The 12380-nt window shown below is 49.4% G+C and overlaps 3 protein-coding genes across 3 annotated transcripts; 1 reads left to right on the forward strand and 2 right to left on the reverse strand.

Moving 5' to 3' along the window:
* Nucleotides 1-109: 109 nt before the first annotated feature.
* FOBCDRAFT_217362 (uncharacterized protein) lies at nt 110-1019 on the reverse strand. Its single transcript, XM_059609484.1, has 2 exons — nt 568-1019; nt 110-509 (listed from the first exon to the last, which is right to left on the reverse strand). The coding sequence occupies exons 1-2, from the start codon at nt 843-845 to the stop codon at nt 398-400; spliced, it is 390 nt and encodes a 129-aa protein (XP_059464409.1). The 5' UTR covers nt 846-1019; the 3' UTR covers nt 110-397.
* A 1157-nt stretch (nt 1020-2176) lies between these two features.
* Nucleotides 2177-4146, forward strand: FOBCDRAFT_316795 (pheromone A receptor-domain-containing protein). Its single transcript, XM_031175886.3, has 3 exons — nt 2177-2760; nt 2824-3322; nt 3373-4146. Exons 1-3 carry the CDS (start codon nt 2187-2189, stop codon nt 3929-3931), a joined length of 1632 nt encoding a protein of 543 aa, XP_031047019.3. The 5' UTR covers nt 2177-2186; the 3' UTR covers nt 3932-4146.
* A 176-nt stretch (nt 4147-4322) lies between these two features.
* FOBCDRAFT_289812 (uncharacterized protein) lies at nt 4323-7917 on the reverse strand (the record flags this gene model as incomplete). The annotated part of the gene is made up of 2 exons (XM_031175887.3): nt 4323-7519; nt 7569-7917. 2 exons carry the CDS (start codon nt 7915-7917, stop codon nt 4518-4520), a joined length of 3351 nt encoding a protein of 1116 aa, XP_031047020.2. The 3' UTR covers nt 4323-4517.
* Nucleotides 7918-12380: the final 4463 nt, after the last annotated feature.

Genomic DNA, 12380 nt, shown 5'->3' on the forward strand with positions numbered 1-12380 from the left:
CACACATACTTATGATCATGGTTTACGGAGTAGTGCTTTCACAACCCCCCCGAACCATAGCCGCTATTCTGTAGCCTGTATGTGTAAGCACACGATGAAGGAATAAGTGCGTGATCAACAAAGTTTATTGCATCATGGTATCATACAGATCCTCCTAAGGTTGTGCACAACGCTCATCGTACATTACATCCATACATTAACATCCAATAAAAGAAACCGGTCATGGTGAGAGAGGAGAACAAGTAGGGAGAAGACTACGGCCAGGCGATTTATTTGCGACCATGTCTCAAGAAGGAGTTCGATTGATATTTGCTTCTTACTCGCCCTGCTCAGGAGCCTGGGGACGTCGGAGAACCTCGAGGTTGCCTCAAGAAGGGTTAGCTGTGGTGGATAGTATCTAGGGAGGAGTAAACATCATACGCTGGACAATATTGAAGCTGCTTCGGTTCTGGCCGTTGGAGTCGGTGTAGTTGCTCAAGGAGGCATCACCCTCGACGTAGACGCTGGCACTATGTAATGGTCAGCACAAATACCACGTGTTTTAATTGTCTTCAGAAGTCATCGTACCCTTTAGGAAGGTTCATGAGGTAGTCGCGCTGAGGGCCCTCGGCGAAGCTAGTGACTCGGAACCAACTGGTCTTGCGGTTGTCTCGGGGGCCGCTGTTGCTGGCGACAGCGTAGCGGAGGATCTCGCGACCAGTGCTGGTGGAGTGAACCTCGGGGGTGTCGGCGAGATTACCGATGATGGTGATTTTGGCCAGAGGTCGAGGGGTGGTGGTGCTGAAGGCCCGGGCAGCAGAGGCCGGGGCGACAGCGGCGCGGCGGAAGACGGAGGAGAAAGACATGTTTGCTTGCTTGTGTGATACGTTGTTGGTGAAGAGCTGAAGCTGGAAATCGAGGCGGCGAGGGTATGGGTGGTGTTGATAAGGTGGATACTGGAGGACTGAGCTTTGGTGTGCTTGTCGCGTCAGGATGGTTTGTTTCGAAACCCTGACACGCGGTAGGGTGGGCAAGCTGAGGTCGGAATTAGGGATGCTCCCTCAATGCGCTATTTGATTGGCTCAGATTGAAGGTGTTGTGCGACCCGGTAGATGGGTGCCGTTTACTGTGGAGTGCTGGATAACTGCATATCTACGACACTGCGATTTGAATACGACCTTGCATTTTTGCGCATTAACCTACCATCAATAATAAACTTCCAATGTCTTGAAAGCATAACCCATTTAACTCCCGCATGGCCAAGAAGTGGTCGATTCCAAAAGCGGGCTTCGCTACTCGGTGAATCGGAAGAAACGAATCACTTACTACAGCATACTTGAAATATTCACTAGCTGTGACAGACTGAAATCTCCATTTCAATTGCACTCCAACGGTGCAGCTTGTTCATCCTCTCATCTAGACCGTGGTGCTAAGTGCTCTGGATCACTCCCCATAAATGATCAGATCGGTATATTCTACTGAGAAAAGGCCAACCCTGCCTAGCCTGCTCTGCGGCTCAAACTTCAGCGCCGCCGATCTCTTAGCAACTTGAGATCGAACAGACTTGTTTTCTACTGTGTAAATGGGCTTGTAAGCATCCATGCATTGCAGCCTATTGAGTCTTATTCAGTGGTCTCGTTCGCTTACCCCTGCAAGATCCACTTACCTGATCAGGTTGTCAATAGACGCCCACAATAGCCGCGCTTTATACAAGCAGACATGACAGTGACGCCAAAATCTAAATGGAGGCGGAGATTCCTGCTTCTTTCTTATTGAAAGGGGGGAAGGGGGCTAATGATAGTTCCCCGATCGAAAGATGCTGCTAATTAGGGACCCAGGAACACCAATTGGCATGCCGCCCCTTCATCTCATGTCGAAGTGACGGCACCGCCGTCTTATTGAGCTCTCCACCATGACACATCTCGCTGTTATTGACTTCCTTCTTCCTTTTATTATGTACTATTAAAGTCCTGCTCAACATAGCCAACAGAGTCGTTGCTTGAGGTCCTTGCGCTTCCCGCTTTGATCAACCGTTGAGCCAAGACGTAAACGTCCCGAGCCATCTTGCATCTATCACCATCACCAACAACACCAAGTTGCTTTGACTTTGACAAATCTTGAGATAAATTCATTCCTCCTTCTCCTCCTTCGTCGTCGTCATGATCGATTCAGCTCACCTGTTTGGTCGTGACGACTTGTCTATCATCATGGCTCCTGGACCTGGAACCATCACCACTCCATCTCTCACAACCAACCTTGTTTGCAGAGTTCTCTTGGGGCTCCTCGCCAATATTGCCTGTATAGTCCCTCTAAAGAACCTCTACCGCAATGGAGAATTCGCAGCTGTTGTCTTTATTGCCAACATCGAATGGTCAAACCTTGACACAATAATTAACTCCCTCATTTGGCGGAACGACGACACTAGCAAGTGGTGGAATGGCGAAGGATTCTGCGATCTCAATGCTTATTACGTCAACTTCACCAACGCTTTATTTGGAACCTGCCTCCTGGCCATCATGCGGAATCTTGCCCAGCAAGTCGGCCTCCTTCGTGCCAATGCCCTCACAGTTCGGGAGAGACGCCGGCGTAACCTGGTCCAGGCACTTATCATGTTTCCCCTTCCAATCGTCCAGGTCGCATGGGTCTGGCCATTGACTACTCAACGATACGCAGTAGCTACCCTGGCTGGATGCAGCTGGATTGCATGGCCTTCGTGGCCATATATGGTCTTCTTCGTCCTGGCCCCTATTACAGTCGCACTGATAACATCTGGATATGCGAGTGAGTCTATACCTCCCTTATCACCTAGCTATGGATAAGTCTAAGTTAGTTAACACCACACAGTCCTCGTCTATATACGCTTTCGAGACATTGCAGAAACCACTCGTTCGGCCGTCAACAGCAGCAGGTCTGCTAACCAACGCGCTCAGAGGACGAAGCGTCGCCTTTACCTAATGGTCTTGGCTATCTTAGTCCCTTATCTACCTCTAGTGGTCACCCTCGCTGTTCTCAACATGCTGAAGGCATTTCCTCTTCAGCCCTTTGATTACGACCTCATTCATAATCGAGAGATCCCCTATCCATGGTCGGCAGTGATTTTTGTCCCTTCCAATAGTGTCAACTTCGGGTATTTGAACAACTGCTATATCCACATCCTTTCCGCCATTCCGGTCGTCATCTTTTTTGGCATGACCAAGGACGCCATGAATAGTTATCGTCGCGGCTTGCTCTGTCTTGGGTTTGGATGTCTCTTCCCCAAGCTTCACGAGGAGTATGACCCAGACAGGACAATCGGTGGAAGCAGTTCTGGACACTCTCATCTTATGGGCTCCACAACTTCGACGTAAGTAAATATCTGGGGAGTTTTATGTTTATAGAACTAACTTTACATAGTGCCTCTTCGATATCAAGCAAGATCAGGAGTCTTTTGTCTCAGCGCAATATGAGCACAGCGTCCTCTGCAAGCCTCAACCCAATATCTTTACAGTCCACCGACGCTGCCCCCGTGGCTCATGAATACGAGTTGGGACCTCGATTGGGTGGATTGCAAGTGTCACAGTCGCCTTTACGGGAGATTTCCTATCCTCCCCCACCTGTTTCGGCTTTCTCAGAACCCCTCAACCCACCTCTTCGTAACCCTTTCCTCTTCCGCATGCGCTTCGACATGCCCGCCATTCCATTTCCTTCACTCTCCTCATTTCGCTTCAACAAGAAGGATAAGCGACCCCCGCTTGATCGCGGTTTGCCTCTCGACTCTCTCCCCTCCGTCTTCAACAACCAGTTGTGGGAGGACAGCTCCGCTACGCAGCCTTGCAGTCAGACACTTGTCTGGGCTGATAGGGAGATCACCCCAACTCCCGGTACTTTTACCACACAGTCCAGCCTGTTGGTTCCCATGTCATCGACGTATTCTGTTACGACTGAACCTCTGCAGGAAACATATCGGCGCTAGGAGCGCATGTATGGCTGGGCGAGATGACAAACACTATACATCCAAGGGACGCAATGGAATCCCTGTCTTTTATCTTCTTTATTGCCATTTTGTTTTTCATTTAGCTCGTATTACCCGGGCTCGGCATCATTGCAGGCGACGGCGTAGGTATGAAAAGTTTTTACTCTGGTTTAGATGTACGTCGTCAAGTACTTTCACAAGTCATAATAATTCACCTTTCGTAAACACCTTTTCTCCTTATACTATGGATTCAGAGAGATGGCTGTTGGGCTTAGATGAGACTAAATTCTGGATTTTGCCATCGAATTGAGAGCAACAGACGCACTAGACTAATCCCTACGCGTTTATCTAGTATATATATATTGTAGTAAGGAGCTTTCCGAGCTCCAGTATCATATTTTCCCCACACTTCATAACCAAACCCCCCGACTTTTAATAGTGACCGTGAAACCCATTGGTATCATAAATATTGAAAGAGATCAAAGATGGGTATGTGAAATGGTTTGGTGAATAAAAAGGAAAGAAAGAAAGAAAGAAATCAATTCGTAGTATAATGAATCCAGAGGGGAGTTGCTGAGGACATTGGTTACATGTCTTTGGCGTGCCTCTGAAGCTTACGCATAGCCTCGCGATGAACGTCAAGAAGGTCGCCATTTCGCATTCGTTCGTCGAATGCTTTGTCAGCCCATTCTTTTTCCCGCTGCTGTGTCTCGCGGCGCTGGGCTTCGGCTTGCTTTTGACTCAGGAGGATGTTGCGACTCATGTCGACACTGCGCTGGACCTCGACTTCTCTGCTGGCCAAGAGAGACGATGGGGTGAATGGCGTCTCGCGGCCAGAATTGCTGATGACAGGGGTACCTGCGCGTAACTCATGCTGAACTGACTGTCGGAATGTTGCAAGGACAGCCTCGCGGGCTGAAGAGGTGGGAAGAGTTGACACACGTTTGGGTTGGTGGGTGTTCAACAGTGCTTCTGAACTATTGAAGCCGTTACTATTGCTGCCACCACTGAGCCGCTGCAAAGATGGTGTTGAAACAGAAGGGCTTAGACTGCTCTGTCGCATGAGTTCCTTCCTCTGATTTAGGGGCAAGTCGTCCACATCTACACCAATAGCAGCGGCGTACATCGGATAATTGATGAGTGATCCTGCGTCGCTCGAGGCTCTGTGCCGTGTAGGAAGGTTCACGTCGGATGAGCTGGGCACTAGGTTCGCTGTCGATTTATTGCGGAGATACATTTCTCGTTGGCCAAGGAGAGTCTGGGGACTCGAATAAGATACAACGCCTGGTGTTGAAGTGCGTTGACTTTCATTTGCCGCTGGAGCATTCAGGTTTTGCATCCCCATGGTTTCTTCCTCAGCAATCGGTGGGGTCAGGCTTGGAACAATTTGTTCTTCTGCAATTGGAGCAATTCCGCCCGAGCCTATTCGCAAGCCTCCCGAAGAAGTTCGTGCCATAAGGCTACTAGTTGGAGTGGTCCCAGGGCTTCGACTCTGACTCTCGCCTGTGAGCAAAGCGAGAGCGGCTGGAACGTGTTGCTTTACGTTGCGTCTTGAAGCAGTCTGCGAGTAATTAGACGCTTGAGAGTCCGGTCTTGGAATCATGGGCGCAGGCGTTCCTTCGGCTGATGATTTTCGGAGCTCGTCGACATGTACAGGTGCGGGCGCTTCAATAGTCGGAACTACTGGGTTTCGAGACGCCTCGATGTGGATTTCATCAACTTCGGGAGCTTCGGCGTTGCTCAGATGCTTGGCCCATTCGTTGGTTCTGTAGGAAAGTGCTACCCGCGAGAGTGACCGAGGTAGCCGATCTTTAGTCAAACTCACACGGGCTGATGAGCCAGAAGTCGCAGATCTGGTCTTTTCCACGTCAGCCGAGGGAGGCTCTTCGGCCTTGATAGCATCGTTTCCATCGGCATGCATAACCGTCTCCTGGTCGATTGGGGATGGGCTCGGTTTACCCTTGTCGTCCTTCTCAGAGAGCTGGGCGTTAATCTCAATGCTCTTTGGGAGCTCTGAAATCGGACGGGATTGGCGGCCATCACCACTCATGCTGTCGTCATCAATTGTCGCCGCAACTGAGCCGTCATCGTCTCGTGGTCGCGATCGTGGAATCACTAACTCATCAGTACTCTCGCCATGTTCGTTTTCTTGATGGTCTCCAAAGACACGACTAGATCGACGTGAAATGTTGCCGAGAAGCTCCATTGATCCTCGGGACAGGCGAGAAAGTCGCTTAGCAAGCGAGTGTCGATGGCCCGAAGCATGAATTCCAGTATCTTCTTCTTCATCAGCGAAGGTCGCCACCGAAGAACGATCACCGTTCGTAAGCGCATCATCATTATCATCAGCGACAGGAATGGTGAATGGGAGAGGAATGACAGGAGGTACAGCAGATTTGGCAACAGATGACTGTGTCGAGATGCGCCGATCAACCTCTTCGCCTGTGAGAGGGAGATTTTGCATAGTAGTTCCGGTATCCAATTGCTGATCCCCTCTCCCCATGACTGGCTGTACTGTATCATCCGTGGCAACGCGAACTGTGACCCTGCCGTCTTCATCTTGGTCAGAAGACATCAATGTTAGGGTAGGCTGTTTTTTAGTTTGAACAGCATCTGGCATCTCCGCCATTTCGATGACCTCGACGATCGAAGTCGAGCGTGTTTTAGAGGAGTCCGTTTGGCTGCTGCGATTCCTTTTTTCGTTTGTGGGCTCTGCATCGTCCGAGTCACGCGAGGCTGTCAAGCTTCCGACGTCTCCATCACCATATATTCTCTCCCATTGGCGCCTTTCTCGAGCGTTCGCTTCTTCAATGTTCCGGCCGACTTGCTCCTCTTCCTCGCGGAGGTTGCGCTCTCCTTCAGCAGCTTCCTCTGCCTTCTTTTCACGCTTCTCCCGGACAATTTTCCATAGTTTGATCTGGGAGATAATACCAAAGAGAAAGATGATGATGATGGCTGCAGTTTCCACGCGGATACCCTTAGTAACCGGGTATGTATTTGCGCCAAGAGGGAATAAATCATCGTTCAGTTCCCAAACCCAAGCCCAAAATTCCTTCAGTCCAGCCCTGCTGAAGCAGTCTATTCCCAAGACTGTAACAGTGGCCCCAGAAAAGGAGATCATGAGGATAAGCGCCCAATCCCGAGTATAATGGCTGAAGTAGAATGCAAACCCACCTACGGTGAAGCAAGCAATAAAGATGGCTTTCGCAACCACAGGCCCCAGTAACCCTCCAGGAACCAAGCAAAGAAGCCACATGCTAATGCAGAAGCCACCCAGGGCACAGCCTAGACCCTCAGTGATCTCCCGAAAAAACATTGAGGCTCCGCCGAGGACGCACCCGGAGATGACGGCGGCAACCACATAGCCTCCCTGTAGAGCATCGCTGACTTCAGATTTCATGACATAAACAATGAGGACGGCAACGCCCAATGATGCGGCGAAAGCAGTCGAAAAAAAAGTATGGATCATTCGGTTCTTGATCCCAACAAGGCCATATGCGAGGCCAGTAATAAGTAAGATAGTTCCTGCAACGCCCCAACCCGGAGTGAGCCGAGGCTCAATGGGTAGTTGTCCAGCGGGTATCGTAGCTAGAAAGTATTAGTTAATGTCTCAATCAATATTTCTGCCTAGCAATACCATTGTAGTAAGAGGAATCATCAAGTCCGCTTTCAAGGGAGCCATCTGTGCTGGTTGATGAAGGGTCTGAACTTTGTGTTTTCTCTGTCTCGGTAGCAGCCACTGAGATAGATTCGGTTTGAGACTGGGATTCTGAGGCATCAGATAGTTCTGTCTGCCTCGCAGAAACTTCGCTAGTCTTCGTGGCACTACTGTGTGCACGCGTTGACGTCGTGCTGGAATCGATTGCCGTCGTCTTCTCCGGGTTGTCGTCCGCTCTTGGAGCTATCCTAAAAACCTCTCCGCTAACATGCTGCACAATGAAGAGTAGACAGAACAGCACCCACAGCCGAAGCCATCGAGAGTGCATTGTATGTTAATGGTATAAGTTGGTATGTAAGATGTTGATAATATGAAACCCAAAAAGTCGCAGCGATAGTATGAGGTTATGCAAGCATCATCAAGTGCTAAGCTCAAGGTGTTCGAACTGGGTCCAAAATAAGAAAAGAAACAAGAGAGAAAGATAGAAGCCTAGATCGAAAGCAGTTGAGAAGTGACACTGTTGTGCGAGATTCTGGGCGGATTAGATTTGGTTCATCAGGGTTTTAGTTGGTAACGGAGGCGATATCAGGTTGGCAGGTGATAGAAAGCAGATATGAAAAAAAGAACGTATGACCAAGGCGCTTTTGGTGTAATCTCAACCGCGACTATCTTCAACAAATGGATGTGATAATATCGACGTCGGATCGGCAGCACAGCGCGGGACGTCGGAGAAACAGAGCAAGCCCTCAAATCAAGATCTAACACCTCCAGAGGAAACAAGCGCAGCAATAATAGAGAGAAGAAGAGGTGACAGAAAATGGTCAAGAACCAGAGCCGGGAAGGGTGTGGCATCATAGTTATCGTCTGCTGAGTGGGTGCGTTCCTCACGTTCAAGATCCGACGGTGGGCGATGGAGTCGAGACGGATGCGATGGGATGGAGACACGGAGATCGGCTGGGAATACCCTTGTTAGCATGGCCCAAGATTAGCAATGACTGGACGAAACAGTAGCAAATGGCGCGGCCGTTGAGAACAGCCTCTTGGGCCAATTTCCCAAGGGCCTCCTGTGACGCTGTGGTGTCGTGATGGATGGTCGACGAACGACTTACAGGACATCGCGGTCCACCGTCTTCCTGGTCCTTGGCTTGCAGCAGCTTGCAATCACCCACTTTTCAGGTTACCCTGTTCGGGATTAGCCGGTGGGGATCACCCCAGGTACTTAGCGACCCACCCCTAATCGAGTTGAAAGGCAGCCAATCGCAGCCAAGATGTACCTGTTTCGAGTACTTTCAGGTACAAGCTCAGCCCAATCAGGCCACAGCCGACCATGTTTCATTCAACGAGCTTACCTACCTTAAGTACTAGGCTCTTCGAGTTGATAACCGAGTCGTCAATAAAACGCTGCCTCTATCAACAGCTCCATTGAAAAGTGAGCAAAATTCAATTCTCCTCTGACAATGACCCTTCATCTCATAACTCAGTAAGGCTGCTACAATTTTTGAATCATCTTCGCCTCGCAAGCTGGTCGTATCTTTCTGAGACGGAACGCATAAGAGCCGCGCCTTTCTCTCCACTTCCCACACAGACATGCTTTTTCTCAGATTACACATTACAGGGATTCTGCTGAGCGGCTGATTAGTAGCGGGCTCTGTGGGAGCATGCAGACTCTGCTGGGGGCTGCCACTATGTCTCCAGTTCCATCCCTGTAAGGCATCCAGATCCATGTGAATGAGGCCTTTTGGATGGGCACAACATGGTGATTACCACACACATACCTGTCGCTGCTGGTCTTGTGCTCTCAGCTGGGGAGATACTCTTCCTGTTGGCATATTCCGTTCGACCAAACGAATGATGTGACTTCATCCACGAGGGGGCTTTCGTTAAAACATTCGATGAGAGAGTATTGCCTTGTCAATGGGCTTTCCCCTTCCGATCTTCTGAGAGCAAAACCTTGTCTCCCCTACGATGCACACATACTAAAAGCAGGCAGACTAGCCGGCTGGTTATGTTGCAAGCCATCAACGATGCTGCAGGCAACTCTGCCTCCAGCCGATGCCATAGTCACACGTAGCTCAATTGGGGTCAGTTCTGCATCATCACCACTCGGAGTCCACGAAATTATTGGTCTTGTGAATGGGCCAATCTACGTTGTCTCATACCCCAGTCTACCTCAACAGATCTTTCTTTGCCCTTGGACTCATTGTCAAGGGCCATTGCCTTCTTCAGCTGCGCCTCAAAAGCCCCCATCAATGCCGTGTTTGATGACACAACTATATGTTGGCTGTGATATTGCAGACAAGTCACCCATGGCGTGGCACACCGGCTCACCAATAAACTCTGCTCTGTCTCAGGAGACGACAATGCTATGTACATCTGCCAGCCACTCAGACTCAGCCCCTCGTTATTTCATAGGGATTCTCCTCTACCAACGAACCTGAGCCTTAAGCTGCAACAAAGAATGGTCATACCTTGGCTTGTGTAAAATTTTCGGGCTATCATCCGAGCTTCTAATTTAAGTCTCGTGCAACGTGAGTTAACGCCCATAGAGGCATGGCCCATCATCCAGGATCCATTTCCAGACTCAGAGCACGGAGAGTGAATTCTCTTCTTTTCTGGAGGCCCAAGCGTTGCCTTCATTGTTCTGGAACATTTTGGCTTCACACTGAAGTGCTCTCATATCTGTTTCTGGCATATGATTGAGAGCTTGACTTGCATATGCACATCAAAGCAAAGACCTCCAAGTGGCCTTTGCATTTGCTGCAAATACGTGGAAGTTATATGCGTGAATGGCCGTTGAGGCGTGGGCATCACTTGTCCGTGGAGTTTCGTCAGATGTCTTGCAGATTTGCTGTTTTGTCAATCAATGGCTTCAGTCGCCCGTTCTGGTCCTGGTAAGAACTTGTAACACTGGAGGATTCTTGAGTTCAGGTATATTTAGAGTATTGAGTAGTCGAACTTGGATTTCCCTCTTCCTAATACAATTTCAACCATTGACGGCGATCTATGAGCGTTGCGGCATATTAGCTTCCCCATCGACATGCACAACAGATGTCTACTGGTGAGCGTCCAGCGATGGCGTATAGGACTGTCCAAGGCAAGCGATGGTCCCATAACACGAAATGCAAAGCCTGCCGGTGCATATGTACGCCAGCAAGCAAAGGCTACCTTATCCAACACCTGGTCAGTAATAGCTCAGAATACTATACTAGCTCTCGATCAGTCGCTTAGCAAATCGGCAACGGCTTGATTAGTTTCAAGGCTATGTCAGCTTCTTATCTCCCTGTAAAACTTGTGGTTTACTATAGCTCGGCAAGGTCACAACCCATGATCGAAGAGGGACGTACTTACAATGGAGAGTTTTGCCTTGGCCTGGAGGTACCAGCGGATACTTTAATAAATCCTCATCTCTTTACCCTTTTGGAACATACGCTACTGTACCTGGACACCAGCGCCGAGCGGTAGGACGCGTCTGGAAATTAAAGAGATTAAAGCGCTCCACTCTTTTTGTTTGTCATTGTCGACAAGCTTCAGCTGGACAACAAGCTTATAACAGGCCAGATCATGGGTGCCTTCACCATGGATGCCATCACGCCCAGCTCGTGCTCTTCTCGCCAATCTTGTCACGGGAAGATCATTAGCCAAAGTAGAGACGCGCACCCCCTGTCAACCTTGTTTCCCTCCATGAGAATGAGAGAAGCAGCGGCGGGCGTCGTATGAAGAAGGCTTACGGACAATGTTGAGGTCAATACCGATATCCAACATGGTGAATGTGAAAATGGGTCTAGCGTTAGCTTATTATTGTCCATGTGGAATTGCAAATCCCCCGTCATCCTCAACATCTACTTGGTTGATGGACGTGTTCCATCGTGTGCAAGCGAGGTGTGCAACGAATGAATGGTGTCACCCGTTTATTTTGTTCCCATTTATTGTTCCACCAGTTGAAAGGCCCAGTGTTTTGGGTGAAAGATGTTGATCCAGTTGCAGTCTCTTGGAGTATCACTCATTGCTACTGGGATGTTCTTGATATCGAATCAACAACAATAACCTCGGACCCGTTACACGCACACGAAGCGCAGAACATCTGTCATACTCTCGTCATCTTACAGAGCCAGCGTGTTCCTAAGCGCAACTTGATCATGTCTTTGGCTTCTAGTCCAAGGCTTGGTATAGTGTCCGATACTCAGCTTTAGGTTCAATAATTGACAATGCCTCACACCAACCCCATGCTGGTAGGCCTTAGCGGCTTATTGGCGATGGGATTCCCGGCCACGTGCTGTACTGTACCTGATGGACCGAAGAAACAAGGGTTGACGCGATCGATGATCGAGCAATTTGTTTGAATTTTCTCTATCCTTGTCCATCCTTGTCAAACTTAGCGCCTCGCTGATATTACCTATCATTTGCCGATTCACGCATTACATAGAACAGCATGACGGCACATGCACAACTTATCAGAGTAACATCCGGATGTGTGACGCGGTAAAGTTAATTCCTAGCTCCGACCACCTCCAACAGCCGTAATCCTGTCTATTCACAAGCTCATTGCCTCGAGCTGTATGTAGACCGAGTCGAGTTCATGCAGGGAAATGGGTACAGGTTGAACAAACAACCTTCTCTATCGCCGACTCGAAATTAGCTTATCCCAAGCCATGAGCGTATCTTTCTGGCTCGCATCGATTTTGGCGAGAGTGGTGCTCATTAGATTCAACCTGAGACAAGGACCAACTTGCACGAGCTGGTGTATTGTTGATTGCTGAATTCACCCACAATGCCCGAACGACATCGACCTTC

This window comes from Fusarium oxysporum, chromosome III, assembly GCF_013085055.1.
Source record: "Fusarium oxysporum Fo47 chromosome III, complete sequence".
Taxonomy (NCBI): Eukaryota; Fungi; Ascomycota; class Sordariomycetes; order Hypocreales; family Nectriaceae; genus Fusarium; species Fusarium oxysporum.

What these genes read in the sequence shown, in the direction of transcription:
- FOBCDRAFT_217362 (XM_059609484.1), bottom strand. Translation starts at nt 845, where the DNA reads ATGTCTTTCTCCTCCGTCTTCCGCCGCGCCGCTGTCGCCCCGGCCTCT. An exon ending in CTCATGAACCTTCCTAAAGG is followed by an intron (nt 510 to 567) that starts GTACGATGACTT and finishes ACCATTACATAG; the next exon opens with TGCCAGCGTCTACGTCGAGG.
- FOBCDRAFT_316795 (XM_031175886.3), top strand. Translation starts at nt 2,187, where the DNA reads ATGGCTCCTGGACCTGGAACCATCACCACTCCATCTCTCACAACCAAC. An exon ending in GATAACATCTGGATATGCGA is followed by an intron (nt 2,761 to 2,823) that starts GTGAGTCTATAC and finishes AACACCACACAG; the next exon opens with TCCTCGTCTATATACGCTTT. An exon ending in ATGGGCTCCACAACTTCGAC is followed by an intron (nt 3,323 to 3,372) that starts GTAAGTAAATAT and finishes AACTTTACATAG; the next exon opens with TGCCTCTTCGATATCAAGCA.